Source organism: Pecten maximus, chromosome 2 (genome assembly GCF_902652985.1).
Source record: "Pecten maximus chromosome 2, xPecMax1.1, whole genome shotgun sequence".
Taxonomy (NCBI): domain Eukaryota; kingdom Metazoa; phylum Mollusca; class Bivalvia; order Pectinida; family Pectinidae; genus Pecten; species Pecten maximus.
The window spans coordinates 11,715,510-11,732,015 of NC_047016.1; the positions used below are offsets into that span (position 1 = coordinate 11,715,510).

The 16,506-nt window shown below is 38.4% G+C and overlaps 1 protein-coding gene across 4 annotated transcripts in view; it reads left to right on the top strand.

Moving 5' to 3' along the window:
* LOC117317676 (low-density lipoprotein receptor-related protein 4-like) overlaps positions 1-16,506 on the top strand; it is a 78,160-nt gene that overhangs the window by 54,218 nt on the left and 7,436 nt on the right. For 2 of the 4 annotated variants that reach the window (XR_004530229.1, XM_033872551.1), the window contains exons 16-21: positions 451-566; positions 3,962-4,093; positions 4,298-4,480; positions 10,091-10,267; positions 14,346-14,522; positions 15,454-15,630. Coding sequence is in view for 3 of the 4 variants with exons in the window: in XM_033872551.1 (XP_033728442.1) it covers positions 451-566; positions 3,962-4,093; positions 4,298-4,480; positions 10,091-10,267; positions 14,346-14,522; positions 15,454-15,630 (962 nt within the window). In the remaining variant the exon portion in view is untranslated. The remainder of the gene's footprint in view (positions 1-450; positions 567-3,961; positions 4,094-4,297; positions 4,481-10,090; positions 10,268-14,345; positions 14,523-15,453; positions 15,631-16,506) is intronic. The other 2 variants (XM_033872562.1, XM_033872570.1) reach the window with 2 other exon arrangements.

A 16,506-nucleotide genomic window follows, 5' to 3' on the forward strand; every position in this document is an offset into this window, starting at 1 on the left:
TATATATCGGAAGAATATATCCGGAGAATTATATATATCGGGAGAATATATCCGGAGAATTATATATATCGGGAGAATATATCCGGAGAATATATCCGGAGAATTATATATATCGGGAGAATATATCCGGAGAATTATATATATCAGGAGAATATATCCGGAGAATTATATATATCCAGATGTATCGATTCAGTACGTATTTTATTAAGGTTTTATATCCATTTATCGTTATAATCCCCAAAATACCCCGAAATTTGTTTACTTTAATAGAAGAACATATCGTCATAAATAAGGCCATTGATGAAAATTTCTCCACCAATTCAACCCTATATATATTACGGTTTGTACGCCATTGTGTTTTTAACTGTTAATATTGGTTAACCAGTGTTGTGTAAGCCAGTTGTTGTGATAAACGGCATTCATTGAATGATTTGTAATTTATTTTTGCAGCCGAATAATAAAAGTGAATATACAAACCAAACAATTAGAAGATTTCATGACTGACCAGCCGGAATTAGGAGCGTGTGACTCGACCGATATCGTCCCGACGGCAAACACACAACCAAGTAAGGTCTTCTAACATGTTCTAGACAAGTTGTATTGTTTTACAATGTCGACAATTTGGGTGATTTACGGCCATTGATGTTTTGTGAGATTAAAGTTCAATGCTAGAATTCTATCATCGAAATAAAGAGAGCGTTACAGGAGTGTTCCTGTTGGCTTCACTATCGAGAGCCATTCCTCCGTATCGAGAGTCATTCCTCCGTATCGAGAGTCATTCCTCCGTATCAGGAGTCATTCCTCCGTATCAGGAGTCATTCCTCCGTTTCGGGAGTCATCCCTCCGTATCATGTGTCATTCCTCCGTATAGTGTGTTATTCCTCCGTATCGAGAGTCATCCCTTCGTATCGTGTGTCATCCCTCCGTATCGTGTGTCATCCCTCCGTATCGTGTGTCATACATCCGTATCGTGTCATCCCTTCGTATCGTGTGTCATTCCTCCGTATCGTGTGTCATTCCTCCGTATCGTGTGTCATCCCTCCGTATCATGTGTCATTCCTCCGTATCGTGTGTCATCCCTCCGTATCGTGTGTCATTCCTCCGTATCGTGTGTCATCCCTCCGTATCGTGTCATACCTCCGTATCGAGAGTCATTCCTCTGAATCAGGAGTCATTCATCCGTATTGGGAGTCATTCCTCCGTATCGAGAGTCATCCTTCCGTATCGTGTATCATCCCTCCGTATCGTGTGTCATTCCTCCGTATCGTGTGTCATCCCTCCGTATCGTGTGTCATCCCTCCGTATCGTGTGTCATTCCTCCGTATCGTGTATCATCCCTCCGTATCGTGTGTCATTCCTCCGTATCGTGTGTCATCCCTCCGTATCGTGTGTCATACATCCGTATCGTGTGTCATTCCTCCGTATCGTGTGCTATCCCTCCGTATCGTGTCATCCCTCCGTATCGTGTGTCATTCCTCCGTATCGTGTGTCGTTACTCCGTATTGTGTGTCATCCCTTCGTATCGTGTCTCATTCCTCCGTATCGTGTGTCATACATCCGTATCGTGTGTCATACATCCGTATCGTCTGTCATACATCCGTATCGTGTGTTATCCCTTCGTATCGTGTCATCCCTCCGTATCGTGTGTCATTCCTCCGTATCGTGTGTCGTTACTCCGTATTGTGTGTAATTCCTTCGTATCGTGTGTCATTCCTCCGTATCGTGTCAGTGCTCCGTATCGTGTGTCAACCTCCGTATCGTGTGCCCTTCCTCCGTATCGTGTGTCATCCCTCCGTATCGTGTGTCATTCCTCCGTATCGTGTCATCCCTCCGTATCGTGTGTCATCCTTCTGTATCGAGAGCCATTCCTCCGTATCGTGTGTCATCCCTCCGTATCGTGTGTCATCCTTCTGTATCGTGTCATTCCTCCGTATCGTGTGTCATCCCTCCGTATCATGTGTCATTCCTCCGTATCGTGTGTCATTTCTCCGTATCGTGTCATTCCTCCGTATCGTGTATCATTCCTCCGCATCGTGTGTCAATCCTCCGTATCGTGTGTCATCCCTCTGTATCGAGAGCCATTCCTCCGTATCGTGTGTCATCCCTCCGTATCGTGTGTCATTCCTCCGTATCGAGAGCCATTCCTCCGTATCGTGTGTCATCCCTCTGTATCGAGAGCCATTCCTCCGTATCGTGTGTCATCCCTCCGTATCGTGTGTCATCTCTCCGTATCGCGTGTCATTCCTCTGTATCGTGTGTCATTTCTCCGTATCGTGTCATTCCTCCGTATCGTGTGTCATTCCTCCGTATCGTGTGTCATTCCTCCGTATCGTGTGTCATCCCTCCGTATCGTGTGTCATCCCTCCGTATCGTGTGTCAATCCTCCGTATCGTGTGTCATCCCTCCGTATCGTGTGTCATCCCTCCGTATCGTGTCATTCCTCCGTATAGTGTGTTATTCCTCCGTATCGTGTGTCATCCCTCAGTATCGTGTCATTCCTCCGTATCGTGTCATCCCTCCGTATCGTGTGTCATCCCTCCGTATGGTGTGTCATTCCTCCGTATCGAGAGTCATTCCTCCGTATCGTGTGTCATTCCTCCGTATCGAAAGTCATTCCTCCGTATCGTGTGGCATTCCTCCGTATCGTGTGTCATTCCTCCGTATCGTGTGTCGTCCCTCGGTATCGTTTGTCGTCCCTCCGTATCGTGTGTCATACCTCCGTGTCGTGTGTCATTCTTCTGTATCGTGTCATTCCTCCGTATCGTGTCATTCCTCCGTATCGTGTGTCATTCCTCCGTATCGTGTGTCATTCCTCCGTATCGTGTGTCATTCCTCCGTATCGAGAGTCATTCCTCCGTATCGTGTGTCATTCATCCGTATAGTGTGTCATCCCTAATGAGAGTCATTCCTCCGTATCGTGTGTCAATCCTCCGTATCGTGTGTCATTCCTCCGTATCGAGAGTCATTCCTCCGTATCGAGTCATTCCTCCGTATCGTGTGTCATTCCTCCGTATCGTGTGTCATACCTCCGTATCGTGTGTCATTCCTCCGTATCGTGTGTCATTCCTCCGTATAGTGTGTCATTCCTCCGTATCGTGTGTCATTCCTCCGTATCGTGTGTCATTCCTCCGTATCTGTGTCATTCCTCCGTATCGAGAGTCATTCCTCCGTCATCCCTCCGTATCGTGTGTCGTCCCTCGGTATCGTGTGTCATTCCTCCGTATCGTGCGTCATCCCTCCATACAAATAACAATAGAAATAAAATCTCAATCATGTCATCAATGGCAATAACTGAAAGTTCAGAAAGTCAAACATGCACAGAAAATCGTAAGCGTTTTCCAACACGGTCTTGAATATTTCGCCAACTCCTGCATGAGCCATTATGGATTGATAAAGCAGTTTTAAGCTACATCAATAGCGATAGTGATAAAACTTTGGTAGATCTTGAATTGGTTATTACAAAACCTTGATGTTAATGGCTGGAAGAATGATGGCCGCACTGTTGCTGTAGAAACAACGATGGTTTTGTTTTAGACTTGCACTTCTGTAAATCAATTCTGACCAAATACGATTTCGAAATACTTGGTAATCAAAAGTAGTGTGCATCACGTTGAGAAATAGTGTTGCTGTTTATATTGTAAAAGTGATAAAGAATTAGGTCGTACGTTTATAATTTGATACCCAAGGAAAAACTAGCTAATGGTAATATTTGTGATTTGGTAGTAACGGCAAGCTTGGAAACGTAGCGACTATATTTGTCATGGTGACATTTGTTGTATACTATAATTTATAATTGTGGATAATACTCAGTGTGGTACTAATAAGTATAGTTGTCATGGTGACATTTGTTGTATACTATAATTTATAATTGTAGATAATACCCAGTGTGGTACTAATAAGTATAGTTGTAATGGTGACATTTGTTGTTTACATACTATACAAATGCACTTTATAATTGTAGATAATACCCAGTGTGGTAGCAATAACGGCATGTGCTCACACTACTGTTTCGCAAGGCCATCTGGTAAAAAGAAATGTGGTTGTCCTGATGGGCTGTACCTTGACCAGGCTACCCAGTTAACATGTACCACTGGTAAGTTGAGTCATTCTTTCTTATACTACAGCTTCCGGTGTTTGAAATGTGTTCTTTCTATGTTTGTTTACTAACAGATAGCGGAACTCAATTACCTGATAATCGTGTCATATTCATGAATACTTTCTTGTCTATTTCTGATTGTTTTCACTTGACAATCTGAGTTGTTACCTGTATGTTTCACATTTGAAAAATTCTTTGAAGCTCCACCAAAATGTCCAACCCAGATTCCCAATGGCGACCTAAACCCAGGTTGCTCAGCCCTCAGCGGAACGAGTTGTGGGTACAGTTGTAAATCGGACAAATATATGAAGAACCCGGATGTAAATATCCTTACTTGTACCTCTTCAATGTTCTGGGATTCCCCTACTGACACTCTGTGTATAGGTAAGCCATTCTGTCAAACATTCTATGTATAGTATAGAACAGAAGCATTGAATTATTTCAAGAATTTTGAAGAAAGAAATCTTTATGTTTTTTCATTTTCCCATATATCATAGGTAAATCAAATTTTTTTCATTATCCATTGTATAATATATGATAGGGGTTATATGACAAACATTTTTGTGTTCAATATTTTTTTACAAACTTATTTTCGTAAGCCAAACCATCTACAACGCAACAACCATCAACAATCATAACTACGTATAAACCTACGGTCACCGTTCACGACACAACTACACGCGTGATTACTACTGTACATACTGTTCCAACAACGACCTTGACAAAGGTCATCACTACCCGGACCCCTACAACAGCTGACCCAGAAACACTCCCAGAAGGTACAACATCGGATGGCTGGCCAAACACAAAGCTATCTATGGATGTTGTGTGCTGTTGTTGTTGCATGTCTTGTTATTCTCTACTGTGTGGATGTTGTTTTCTGTGGCCAAGAGTATTGTTTAACTTTACTTCACGTGACTTCTACGAGTGGTGCATTCTGTAGAGTTTTGTGGTTCCAGCCTTCCACAACCAAATCCTCCTGCACCCATACTTGTTTACACATGAATCTGTGTAGCACTGGCTCCTTAGCAACTCATTCGCGAGCTCCCACATATCCTTACAAATCGGATAACACCTACACCCTTATCCATACCTTCACAAATCTGTAAATCAACATATCCTCACAAATCTGAGTACACCTACATCCTAATCCACATATCCTCACAAATCTGAGTACACCTATATCCTAATCCACATATCCTCACAAATCTGAGTACACCTGCATCCTAATCCGCATATCCCCACAAATCTGAGTACACCTACATCCTAATCCACATATCCTCACAAATCTGAGTACACCTACATCCTAATCCACATATCCTCACAAATCTGAGTACACCTATATCCTAATCCACATATCCTCACAAATCTTAGTACACCTACATCCTAATCCACATATCCTCAAAAATCTGAGTACACCTACATCCTAATCCACATATCCCTACAAATCTTAGTCCACCTACATCCTAATCCACATATCCTCACAAATCTGAGTACACCTACATCCTAATCCACATATCCTCACAAATCTGAGTACACCTATATCCTAATCAGCATATCCCCACAAATCTGAGTACACCTGCATCCTAATCCGCATATCCCCACAAATTTGAGTACACCTACACCCTTATCAACATGTCCTCACAACTCTGAGTACACCTACATCCTAATCCACATATCCTCACAAATCTTAGTCCACCTACACCCTTATCCACATATCCTCACAAATCGTAGTCCTCCGAAACACTTATCCACATATCCTCACAAATCTGAGTACACCGACACCCTTATCCACATATTCTCACAAATCTGAGTACACCTTCACCCTTATCCACATATCCTCACAAATCTGAGTACACCTTCACCCTTATCTACATATCCTCACAAATCTGAGTACACCTTCACCCTTATCCACATATCCTCACAAATCTGAGTACACCTATATCCTAATCCACATATCCTCACAAATCTTAGTACACCTACATCCTAATCCACATATCCTCACAAATCTGAGTACACCTACATCCTAATCCACATATCCCTACAAATCTTAGTCCACCTACATCCTAATCCACATATCCTCACAAATCTGAGTACACCTACATCCTAATCCACATATCCTCACAAATCTGAGTACACCTATATCCTAATCAGCATATCCCCACAAATCTGAGTACACCTGCATCCTAATCCGCATATCCCCACAAATTTGAGTACACCTACACCCTTATCAACATGTCCTCACAACTCTGAGTACACCTACATCCTAATCCACATATCCTCACAAATCTTAGTCCACCTACACCCTTATCCACATATCCTCACAAATCGTAGTCCTCCGAAACACTTATCCACATATCCTCACAAATCTGAGTACACCGACACCCTTATCCACATATTCTCACAAATCTGAGTACACCTTCACCCTTATCCACATATCCTCACAAATCTGAGTACACCTTCACCCTTATCTACATATCCTCACAAATCTGAGTACACCTTCACCCTTATCCACATATCCTCACAAATCTTAGTCCTCCGAAACACTTATCCACATATCCTCACAAATCTGTGTACACCTTCACCCTTATCCACATATCCTCACAAATCTTAGTCCTCCGAAACACTTATCCACATATCCTCACAAATCTGAGTACACCTTCACCCTTATCCACATATCCTCACAAATCTTAGTCCTCCGAAACACTTATCCGCATATCCTCACAAATCTTAGTCCTCCGAAACACTTATCCACATATCCTCACAAATCTGAGTACACCTTCACCCTTATCCACATATCCTCACAAATCTTAGTCCTCCGAAACACTTATCCACATATCCTCACAAATCTGAGTACACCTTCACCCTTATCCACATATCCTCACAAATCATAGTCCTCCGAAACACTTATCCATATATCCTCACAAATCTGAATACACCTTCACCCTTATCCACATATCCTCACAAATCTTAGTCCTCCGAAACACTTATCCACATATCCTCACAAATCTGTGTACACCTTCACCCTTATCCACATATCCTCACAAATCTTAGTCCTCCGAAACACTTATCCACATATCCTCACAAATCTGAGTACACCTTCACCCTTATCCACATATCCTCACAAATCTTAGTCCTCCGAAACACTTATCCACATATCCTCACAAATCTTCGTCCTCCGAAACACTTATCCACATATCCTCACAAATCTGAGTACACCTTCACCCTTATCCACATATCCTCACAAATCTTAGTCCTCCGAAACACTTATCCACATATCCTCACAAATCTGAGTACACCTTCACCCTTATCCACATATCCTCACAAATCTTAGTCCTCCGAAACACTTATCCACATATCCTCACAAATATTAGTCAACCTACACCCTAATCCACATATCCTCACAAATCTGAGTACACCTTCACCCTAATCCACATATCCCCACAAATCTGAGTACACCTACATCCTAATCCACATATCCTCACAAATCTTAGTCCACCTACACCCTTATCCACATATCCTCACAAATCTTAGTCCTCCGAAACACTTATCCACATATCCTCACAAATCTGAGTACACCTTCACCCTTATCCACATATCCTCACAAATCTGAGTACACCGACACCCTTATCTACATATCCTCACAAATCTTAGTCCTCCGAAACACTTATCCACATATTCTCACAAATCTGAGTACACCGACACCCTTATCCACATATTCTCACAAATCTGAGTACACCTTCACCCTTATCTACATATCCTCACAAATCTGAGTACACCTTCACCCTTATCCACATATCCTCACAAATCTTAGTCCTCCGAAACACTTATCCACATATCCTCACAAATCTGAGTACACCTTCACCCTTATCCACATATCCTCACAAATCTTAGTCCTCCGAAACACTTATCCGCATATCCTCACAAATCTTAGTCCTCCGAAACACTTATCCACATATCCTCACAAATCTGAGTACACCTTCACCCTTATCCACATATCCTCACAAATCTTAGTCCTCCGAAACACTTATCCACATATCCTCACAAATCTGAGTACACCTTCACCCTTATCCACATATCCTCACAAATCTTAGTCCTCCGAAACACTTATCCACATATCCTCACAAATCTTAGTCCTCCGAAACACTTATCCACATATCCTCACAAATCTGAGTACACCTTCACCCTTATCCATATATCCTCACAAATCTTAGTCCTCCGAAACACTTATCCACATATCCTCATAAATCTGAGTACATCTACATCCTAATCCACATATCCTCACAAATCTGAGTACACCGACACCCTTATCCACATATCCTCACAAATATTAGTACACCTACATCCTAATCCACATATCCTCACAAATCTGAGTACACCTTCACCCTAATCCACATATCCCCACAAATCTGAGTACACCTACATCCTAATCCACATATCCTCAGAAATCTTAGTCCACCTACACCCTTATCCACATATCCTCACAAATCTTAGTCCTCCGAAACACTTATCCACATATCCTCACAAATCTGAGTACACCTTCACCCTTATCCACATATCCTCACAAATCTGAGTACACCGACACCCTTATCCACATATCCTCACAACACCCTCGTCTACAAGCCTTAGTGTCTATCCTCTCTAATCCACATCCTCGTCGACATCCTCATTCACAGTCTTACCTACACCTTACACAAACCCTAACCTAAATATAAACAAGTCCACACATATCTTGGTGTCATACATCCTTAGCCACAGAATGTGTGGTCCTCAAATGACTAAGGCTGTTTATAGGACGTTAAACAATGCAAAACCAAACTAAACCCATCGATTTCCATACGTATACAACATACACTGTCCCACAAACCTCGGTGTCATACATCCTAATCCACATCCATACCTACAATGTACATATCTGAATGGATTGTACTGTAAACCTTTAGTTTTAGCGGTAATAATATTTTAGCGTTTTTAACACTGTAAGTTTTCCGTTAATTTATTGTTTTTTTCATCAAGCCTTTTTGTTTGCGGTAATTCGTCATTGCGCTGATCTGTTTAGTTCGATTTTGCGCTAAAATTTGAACTCTAATCCACATACCCGAAAATCTTAATCTTAATCCTTAACAACAACAGGTGGTCTATACATATTTTTGCACATTTAAAATATTACATCACTCCAGCGCCACTCTCTACTCACACATTTAAATATTACATCACTCCAAACTACCACTCTTTTTTTCTCCCACGTTTTATTATAATTAACACACGTACAAATGATATTTGGTATAATATATAATGGACATATCACAATTTGCGCTATATCCTTCACAAGAACTTGATAGTTTAACTTTTAACAGTAAGGTGTGTGCATTATTGGTAGTTTTCTGCGGATGTAACAAAACTAGATAATAATTGTTGCAGTGGAATTCAAATGGATTAATCATAAATCTTATTCTTTGTTGTCAGCTTCAATTCTGCAATGTGGATTAAGTGTATAGACTGTATAAGAAATAATACATTCAATTATAATATGATGCTGGAAGATACTATTTTCAACGGAAACGTTATAATTTTGTAAACTATCATCTCGACAATGAGCACTATCACATTTTTCAATTTAACTTCATAACTAACAATTCGACAGTGGATTCAACACTACATAGCTGACAATTCGACAGTGGATCTTGACATTTCTAGTCAATTAACACTTCATAGCTAAAACGTCAACGGTGGATATTGGCATTTCAAGTCAATTAACATTAAATAACTAACATCTCCACATTTGATATTGACATTTCTCGACAATTAAGACTACATGATTAACATCTTGACAGTAGATATTGACATATCTGGTTAATCAACATCATATAGCTTAGAACTCATTTGACACCACATTGAGTATTATGGAAAGGGTTTTTGGTCTATAATGCTATTCCAGTAATTTGTATCTGTTATTATTGTGTAATTTATCACAACAACCCTTTTGTATTACAGAGAAAGTATGTGATACCAACATGCAGGACGGAAGCTTAGTAAATTGCCAGGGTAAGTCGGGCGAGTCGTGCACATGGACATGCCCTGGCACACTGGTTAAAAAGCCACTGATAGAGGCAGTTGTATGTCTGTCCAGCGGCATGTGGAGCACACCACTGGCAGAGCTTTGTGTACAAAGTAAGTATATTTTTTGTCCACTTGTCTCTGTTTAAACGGCTCTCTTCACATCAAGCACATCTTTTCACTGGGTTTTGCTAACAGGTTTCTAGACACCGTTAGAATTTGCTTGTGTCCAAGCTTATTGTTTACTGGATCTGGTAGAATATTAATTGAGGTTTAAATTATTTATGTAAACATAGATAAATATGAACTTCTGTAATATTTAGATCTGTCAGTTTTTGATTACCATGTCAACAAACTTTCATCTTTTTAGGTCACCTGAGACGAGGTCTCCAGTGACCTATTCTAACCGCCTTTGTCCGTCGTAAAAAAAATCAAATTAGAACTTATTTTAATGTTCGTCTCCTACAGACCCAGATATATTGGACATACATACATTTTCCCAAAGTTTTCGTACTTCCCTGGAGGAGGTAGTGTAGCTAAGTTCAGTTGATATAGGGAAATCATACTTCCAGGTATATTTTGTTCAGTTCAAACTTAAATAGAATTACATCGTACATCTTTATTTTACTGTAATCACCCACTGAGGGGGCTCAGAGACGGGACCCATAATATACAAAGTGCTATATCCGAACTCGGGTGACCGTTAAGGCATGTGGGCCTCTTGTTAATCAATGTTCCAATTACTAAATCCTTAGAAATTCCTTATAACCAAACTCTCACAAAACTGTAAAAGCTAAAAAAACAAACAAGTCTCCATCATCAGAAAAACCTCGCTGATACTGAATTCATTACCACAAGTACTCGGCCTTATGAATTGTTTACACACCTACAAACCCCATTCCATAACAAACCAGAATTTAATCTTTGCAAAATTACATACACTACAAAAAGTACTATGACGTGCTAAATAAAGACACGTTTACCGATAACCATTAATCAAGTACAGATATTCATGATATATACACAGGAACTGATCACCATTAATCAAGAACAGATATTCATGATATATGCACAGGAACTCATAGCCATAATAAACGCACGAATACTGATATCCATTATAAACATATGAGTACTGATATCCACAAAAACACACGGATACAGTTATCCATTATAAACAAATGAATACTCATATCAATTTTAAACACACAAGTGCAGATATCCATTATAAAACACGAGTAAAGATATCCATTTTAACACACAAGTGCAGATATCCGTTAAAACACACTAGTACAGATATCCATTATTAACCATGAGTAGTAGTACTGATATCCATAATAAACACATGAATGCTGATATCCACTATAAACGAGTACAGACATATTTTATCAACAAGTTACTTATACACTCCTATCTTTTTTACATTGCTATATTTTAATTGCTTTTACCATCTCCAGTTACAACGATGACCTAGCCATTTTACTTACAACGATTTGAAACATTAACACTTTCGAAATATGTTAGAGAATAATTTATTGTAACTAAATTGAAGACTTTATATGCTGTTAATCTTTCCTACAAGTTAACGCAGAATTTTTTTCCTCTTTCATAAACACCTCTCTTTTTTGTGTGTTGTAACACCTTAGTCACCCATACTTGATTGTCTCATATCTCTGTGTCTTTCAAAACAAAAAATAAAATAAAATAAAATAAAATAAATCAGTGTATGAGCTTACTCAGTTCCAGATAACATTGAAAGTCATAATGAAATTTCACTTCAGTAGCATAACTAGTTTCAATGATAAAACAAATCGATGGATGAAGTTTATGGAGTTTTCGTAAATTGACCAGCAATTTTTCTGTATGATGTCCAAAACAATATTCATCCGTCCATATGTGCATCGTTTATTCTATTCCGGGCATGTTTTTTTTATTAATGGTTGGCGGTTTCTGTTTGGTAGAATCATCTCTCTATCCCTCTGGTTTGATGCCTCGCATATTCTTTATTAAGTGAGATTTGAATGGGCTTTGAACATTGTTGCATGTGTTGCATGTGTTGCATGTGTTACATATGATGCTTTGCGTTCGATTTTTCTATTGACATTGCTGTCTCAAATTACTTTGTGACATAGCGCTCATCGGAAGACCAATATTTACAATGTCTAATTTTAATTTTATGTGCAAGAAGACAACTAAAGTCTTATTCTTAAAGGTGGTCCTCCGATGCGCTGGTATCGAAAAATTGAAAAAACATAGTCGATAAAATATATAAATTTTAGCATGGACTAGAAGTGGTCAGGACTATAGTCATCTTGCATCGTTCTTCGTCGTACACCGTCTGCCGTTGAACTTTTACTTGCAAAACGTTACTCCTACTTAAACCAAAAGCAGATTTCTTTCAAATTTTATGTGAAACATCCTTGAAAGAGGGCAATCATATCTTATATAAATGAGGTTAGTGTAATCCCCTGGGATTAGATGGGCGGGAAAAACAAAAACGGGAATTTTGATGGATGTTTGCTTCAAAACCCCTACTCCTCCTAAACCTTTGAGTGGATTACAATGAAATTCGGTGTGAAACATCATTGGGGATGGGTTATTACATTTAATATAAAAGAGGCTAGCCCAACCCCTGGGGATAGAAGGACAGGGCCCAAAGAGGAACTTTGGTGATTTTTTGCTTTTAAACCTATACATCCTAAACCTTTGAGTGGATTACAATGAAATTCGATGTGAAACATCATTGGGAGAGGGAACTCATACTATATATAAATGAGGCAGGTCTAACCTCTCGGGACAAAGGAACACATATCACACGGACACACTCTTTATATAATGGTTCAATTGTCAGATGACCGTTAAGGGCCATGACCCTCTTGTTCTTGATCGTATTTGAAAGATATTTTCAACAGTAAATGCATATCAATATAAAGTATTCAGTATAAAGATAAAATTATAAAAAAGAGTAAAAAGATAATGATGCGACAACAAAACTTCACGTGGATAAAAAAAGAGTAAAATAAATGATTGGCTCCGCATCTTTCAAAGTTAAATGTAAATGAACTGCCGCGTCGACAACAGATATACATGGATGGGTGCAAAATTCTAATTTCAAAAAGTGTGTCAATTTTACTATATTTCATATTGGCTTGATTGACTACTTAATCCGTTCACAATGCACAGTGCGCCAACGGACCTTGTCGGTCTATGTTGTTACTGTGGGTATACTGGGGTCACGTGATACTTTACCTGTATTTTTAGCCCAGACTATCGCTGTATGAGGCCTAGGTCAGGATAAGCATAACACATTAGTAGACATATCCATTACCATCAAGCAAGAATTTATACACTAGAACAAATTTCCATTACAATCAAGCTATAGCAGATATCCATTAGCAACACACAATAAAAGATATCCATTACCAATACACAAGGACAGATTTCTATAACAAACACACGAGAACAGATATCTGTCACCATTACACTACAACAGATATCCATTACCAACCCACTTTAACAAATATCCATTACAAAAATACTAGGAAAGATATCCATTACCAATACACTTCAACAGATACCAATTACCAACACACTACAGCATATATCCGTTTTAACACATAACATCAGATATAAATTGCCATCGCACTATAATAGGTTTCCATTACCAACGCAATGCAACAGATATCCATTACCAACACACAAGAACAGATATCCATTACCAACACACAAGAACAGATATCCATTACCAACACACAAGAACAGATATCCATTACCAACACACAAGAACAGATATCCATTACCAATACATAAGAACAGATATCCATTACCAATACATAAGAACAGATATCCATTACCAACACACAAGAACAGATATCCATTACCAACACACAAGAACAGATATCCATTACCAACACACAAGAACAGATATCCATTACCAATACATAAGAACAGATATCCATTACCAACGCAATGCAACAGATAACCATTACCAATACATAAGAACAGATATCCATTACCAACACACAAGAACAGATATCCATCAGCAGTGCATTTGTAAGCATAAATTACCAACACGACAGTACAGTTAATTTCCAAGACAGTCTTTTCGTTTAGGGTGTACAGATACATACCTGTAGCTTACCGAAATTGCATGTTGACAGTTTTCCTACTTTGTCATGTTTGCCCTTGATTGCAGAGGCGACATGTTCTTCTACAATAACAAACGGAAATCTACAAGGTTGTACCTTCAAAGCGGGCGCATCTTGTTCAGTCATTTGTAGCCCTAACTACACTGCAGATGTTGACAAAATCCATTGCCTTCCTGATGGAGTGTGGGATCAAAATGTTCAGACTCTGTGTAAAAAGATCACCGGTATTTATCATTTTAGAACAAAACCTGTGTATGCACATTGTCGCAGGGTCTTAACCATATATCTATATAGTTTACCATGACGTGTTACCCAAATCAAAACCATGTTTTATATACTTTACCATGGTGTATGGATATTAGTATATACATATATGTATATATGGGTCAAAGAAGTAATATAAACAGTATAATCCAGATAACACTGGATCCTCACATAAATGTATGGATTGCCTCGAAAATTTAACAAGCCTCATTGTCCACACTGTTTGAATTACTTCTTTGCCCCATATATATATATTATATTTAGGTATAATTTTAAATGGCCTGCAACAAAATATTGCACTTTATATTTATATATAGTTTAGGATAGTGTTAAACTAAAAATAACACTGTAATTCACGAATGTGTATGACTGAACATAATGCTATAATTATATCAATGTTTACTTTGCAATGCTGTGTGTGACTAAACGTAATACAATCTATCAATGTATAGTTCACAATGGCAACTAAACGTAATTCAATATATCGTGGTGTATGGCTAAAATAAATTCAATATAGCAATGTATAGTTCACAATAGTGTATGGCTATTGGTAATACAATATACCAATGTATATTTTACAATTGTGTATGGCTAAAAGATACACAATATATCAATGTATAGTTCACAATGGTGTATGGCTAAAGGTTATACAATATATCAATGTATAGTTCACAGTGGTGTATGGCTAATCGCAATACAATATACCAATGTATAGTTCACAATGGTGTATGGCTAAACGTTATACAATATATCAATGTATAGTTCACAATGGTGTATGGCTAAAAGTAATACAATATACCAATGTATAGTTCACAATGGTGTGAACAATGAGCTTACCGAAATTGCATGTTGACAGTTTTCCTACTTTGTCATGTTTGCCCTTGATTGCAGAGGCGACATGTTCTTCTACAATAACAAACGGAAATCTACAAGGTTGTACCTTCAAAGCGGGCGCATCTTGTTCAGTCATTTGTAGCCCTAACTACACTGCAGATGTTGACAAAATCCATTGCCTTCCTGATGGAGTGTGGGATCAAAATGTTCAGACTCTGTGTAAAAAGATCACCGGTATTTATCATTTTAGAACAAAACCTGTGTATGCACATTGTCGCAGGGTCTTAACCATATATCTATATAGTTTAAAATGACGTGTTACCCAAATCAAAACCATGTTTTATATACTTTACAATGGTGTATGGATATTAGTATATACATATATGTATATATGGGTCAAAGAAGTAATATAAACAGTATAATCCAGATAACACTGGATCCTCACATAAATGTATGGATTGCCTCGAAAATTTAACAAGCCTCATTGTCCACACTGTTTGAATTACTTCTTTGCCCCATATATATATATTATATTTAGGTATAATTTTAAATGGCCTGCAACAAAATATTGCACTTTATATTTATATATAGTTTAGGATAGTGTTAAATTAAAAATAACACTGTAATTCACGAATGTGTATGACTGAACATAATGCTATAATTATATCAATGTTTACTTTGCAATGCTGTGTGTGACTAAACGTAATACAATCTATCAATGTATAGTTCACAATGGCAACTAAACGTAATTCAATATATCGTGGTGTATGGCTAAAATAAATTCAATATAGCAATGTATAGTTCACAATAGTGTATGGCTATTGGTAATACAATATACCAATGTATATTTTACAATTGTGTATGGCTAAAAGATACACAATATATCAATGTATAGTTCACAATGGTGTATGGCTAAAGGTTATACAATATATCAATGTATAGTTCACAGTGGTGTATGGCTAATCGCAATACAATATACCAATGTATAGTTCACAATGGTGTATGGCTAAACGTTATACAATATATCAATGTATAGTTCACAATGGTGTATGGCTAAAAGTAATACAATATACCAATGTATAGTTCACAATGGTGTGAACAATGAGCTTA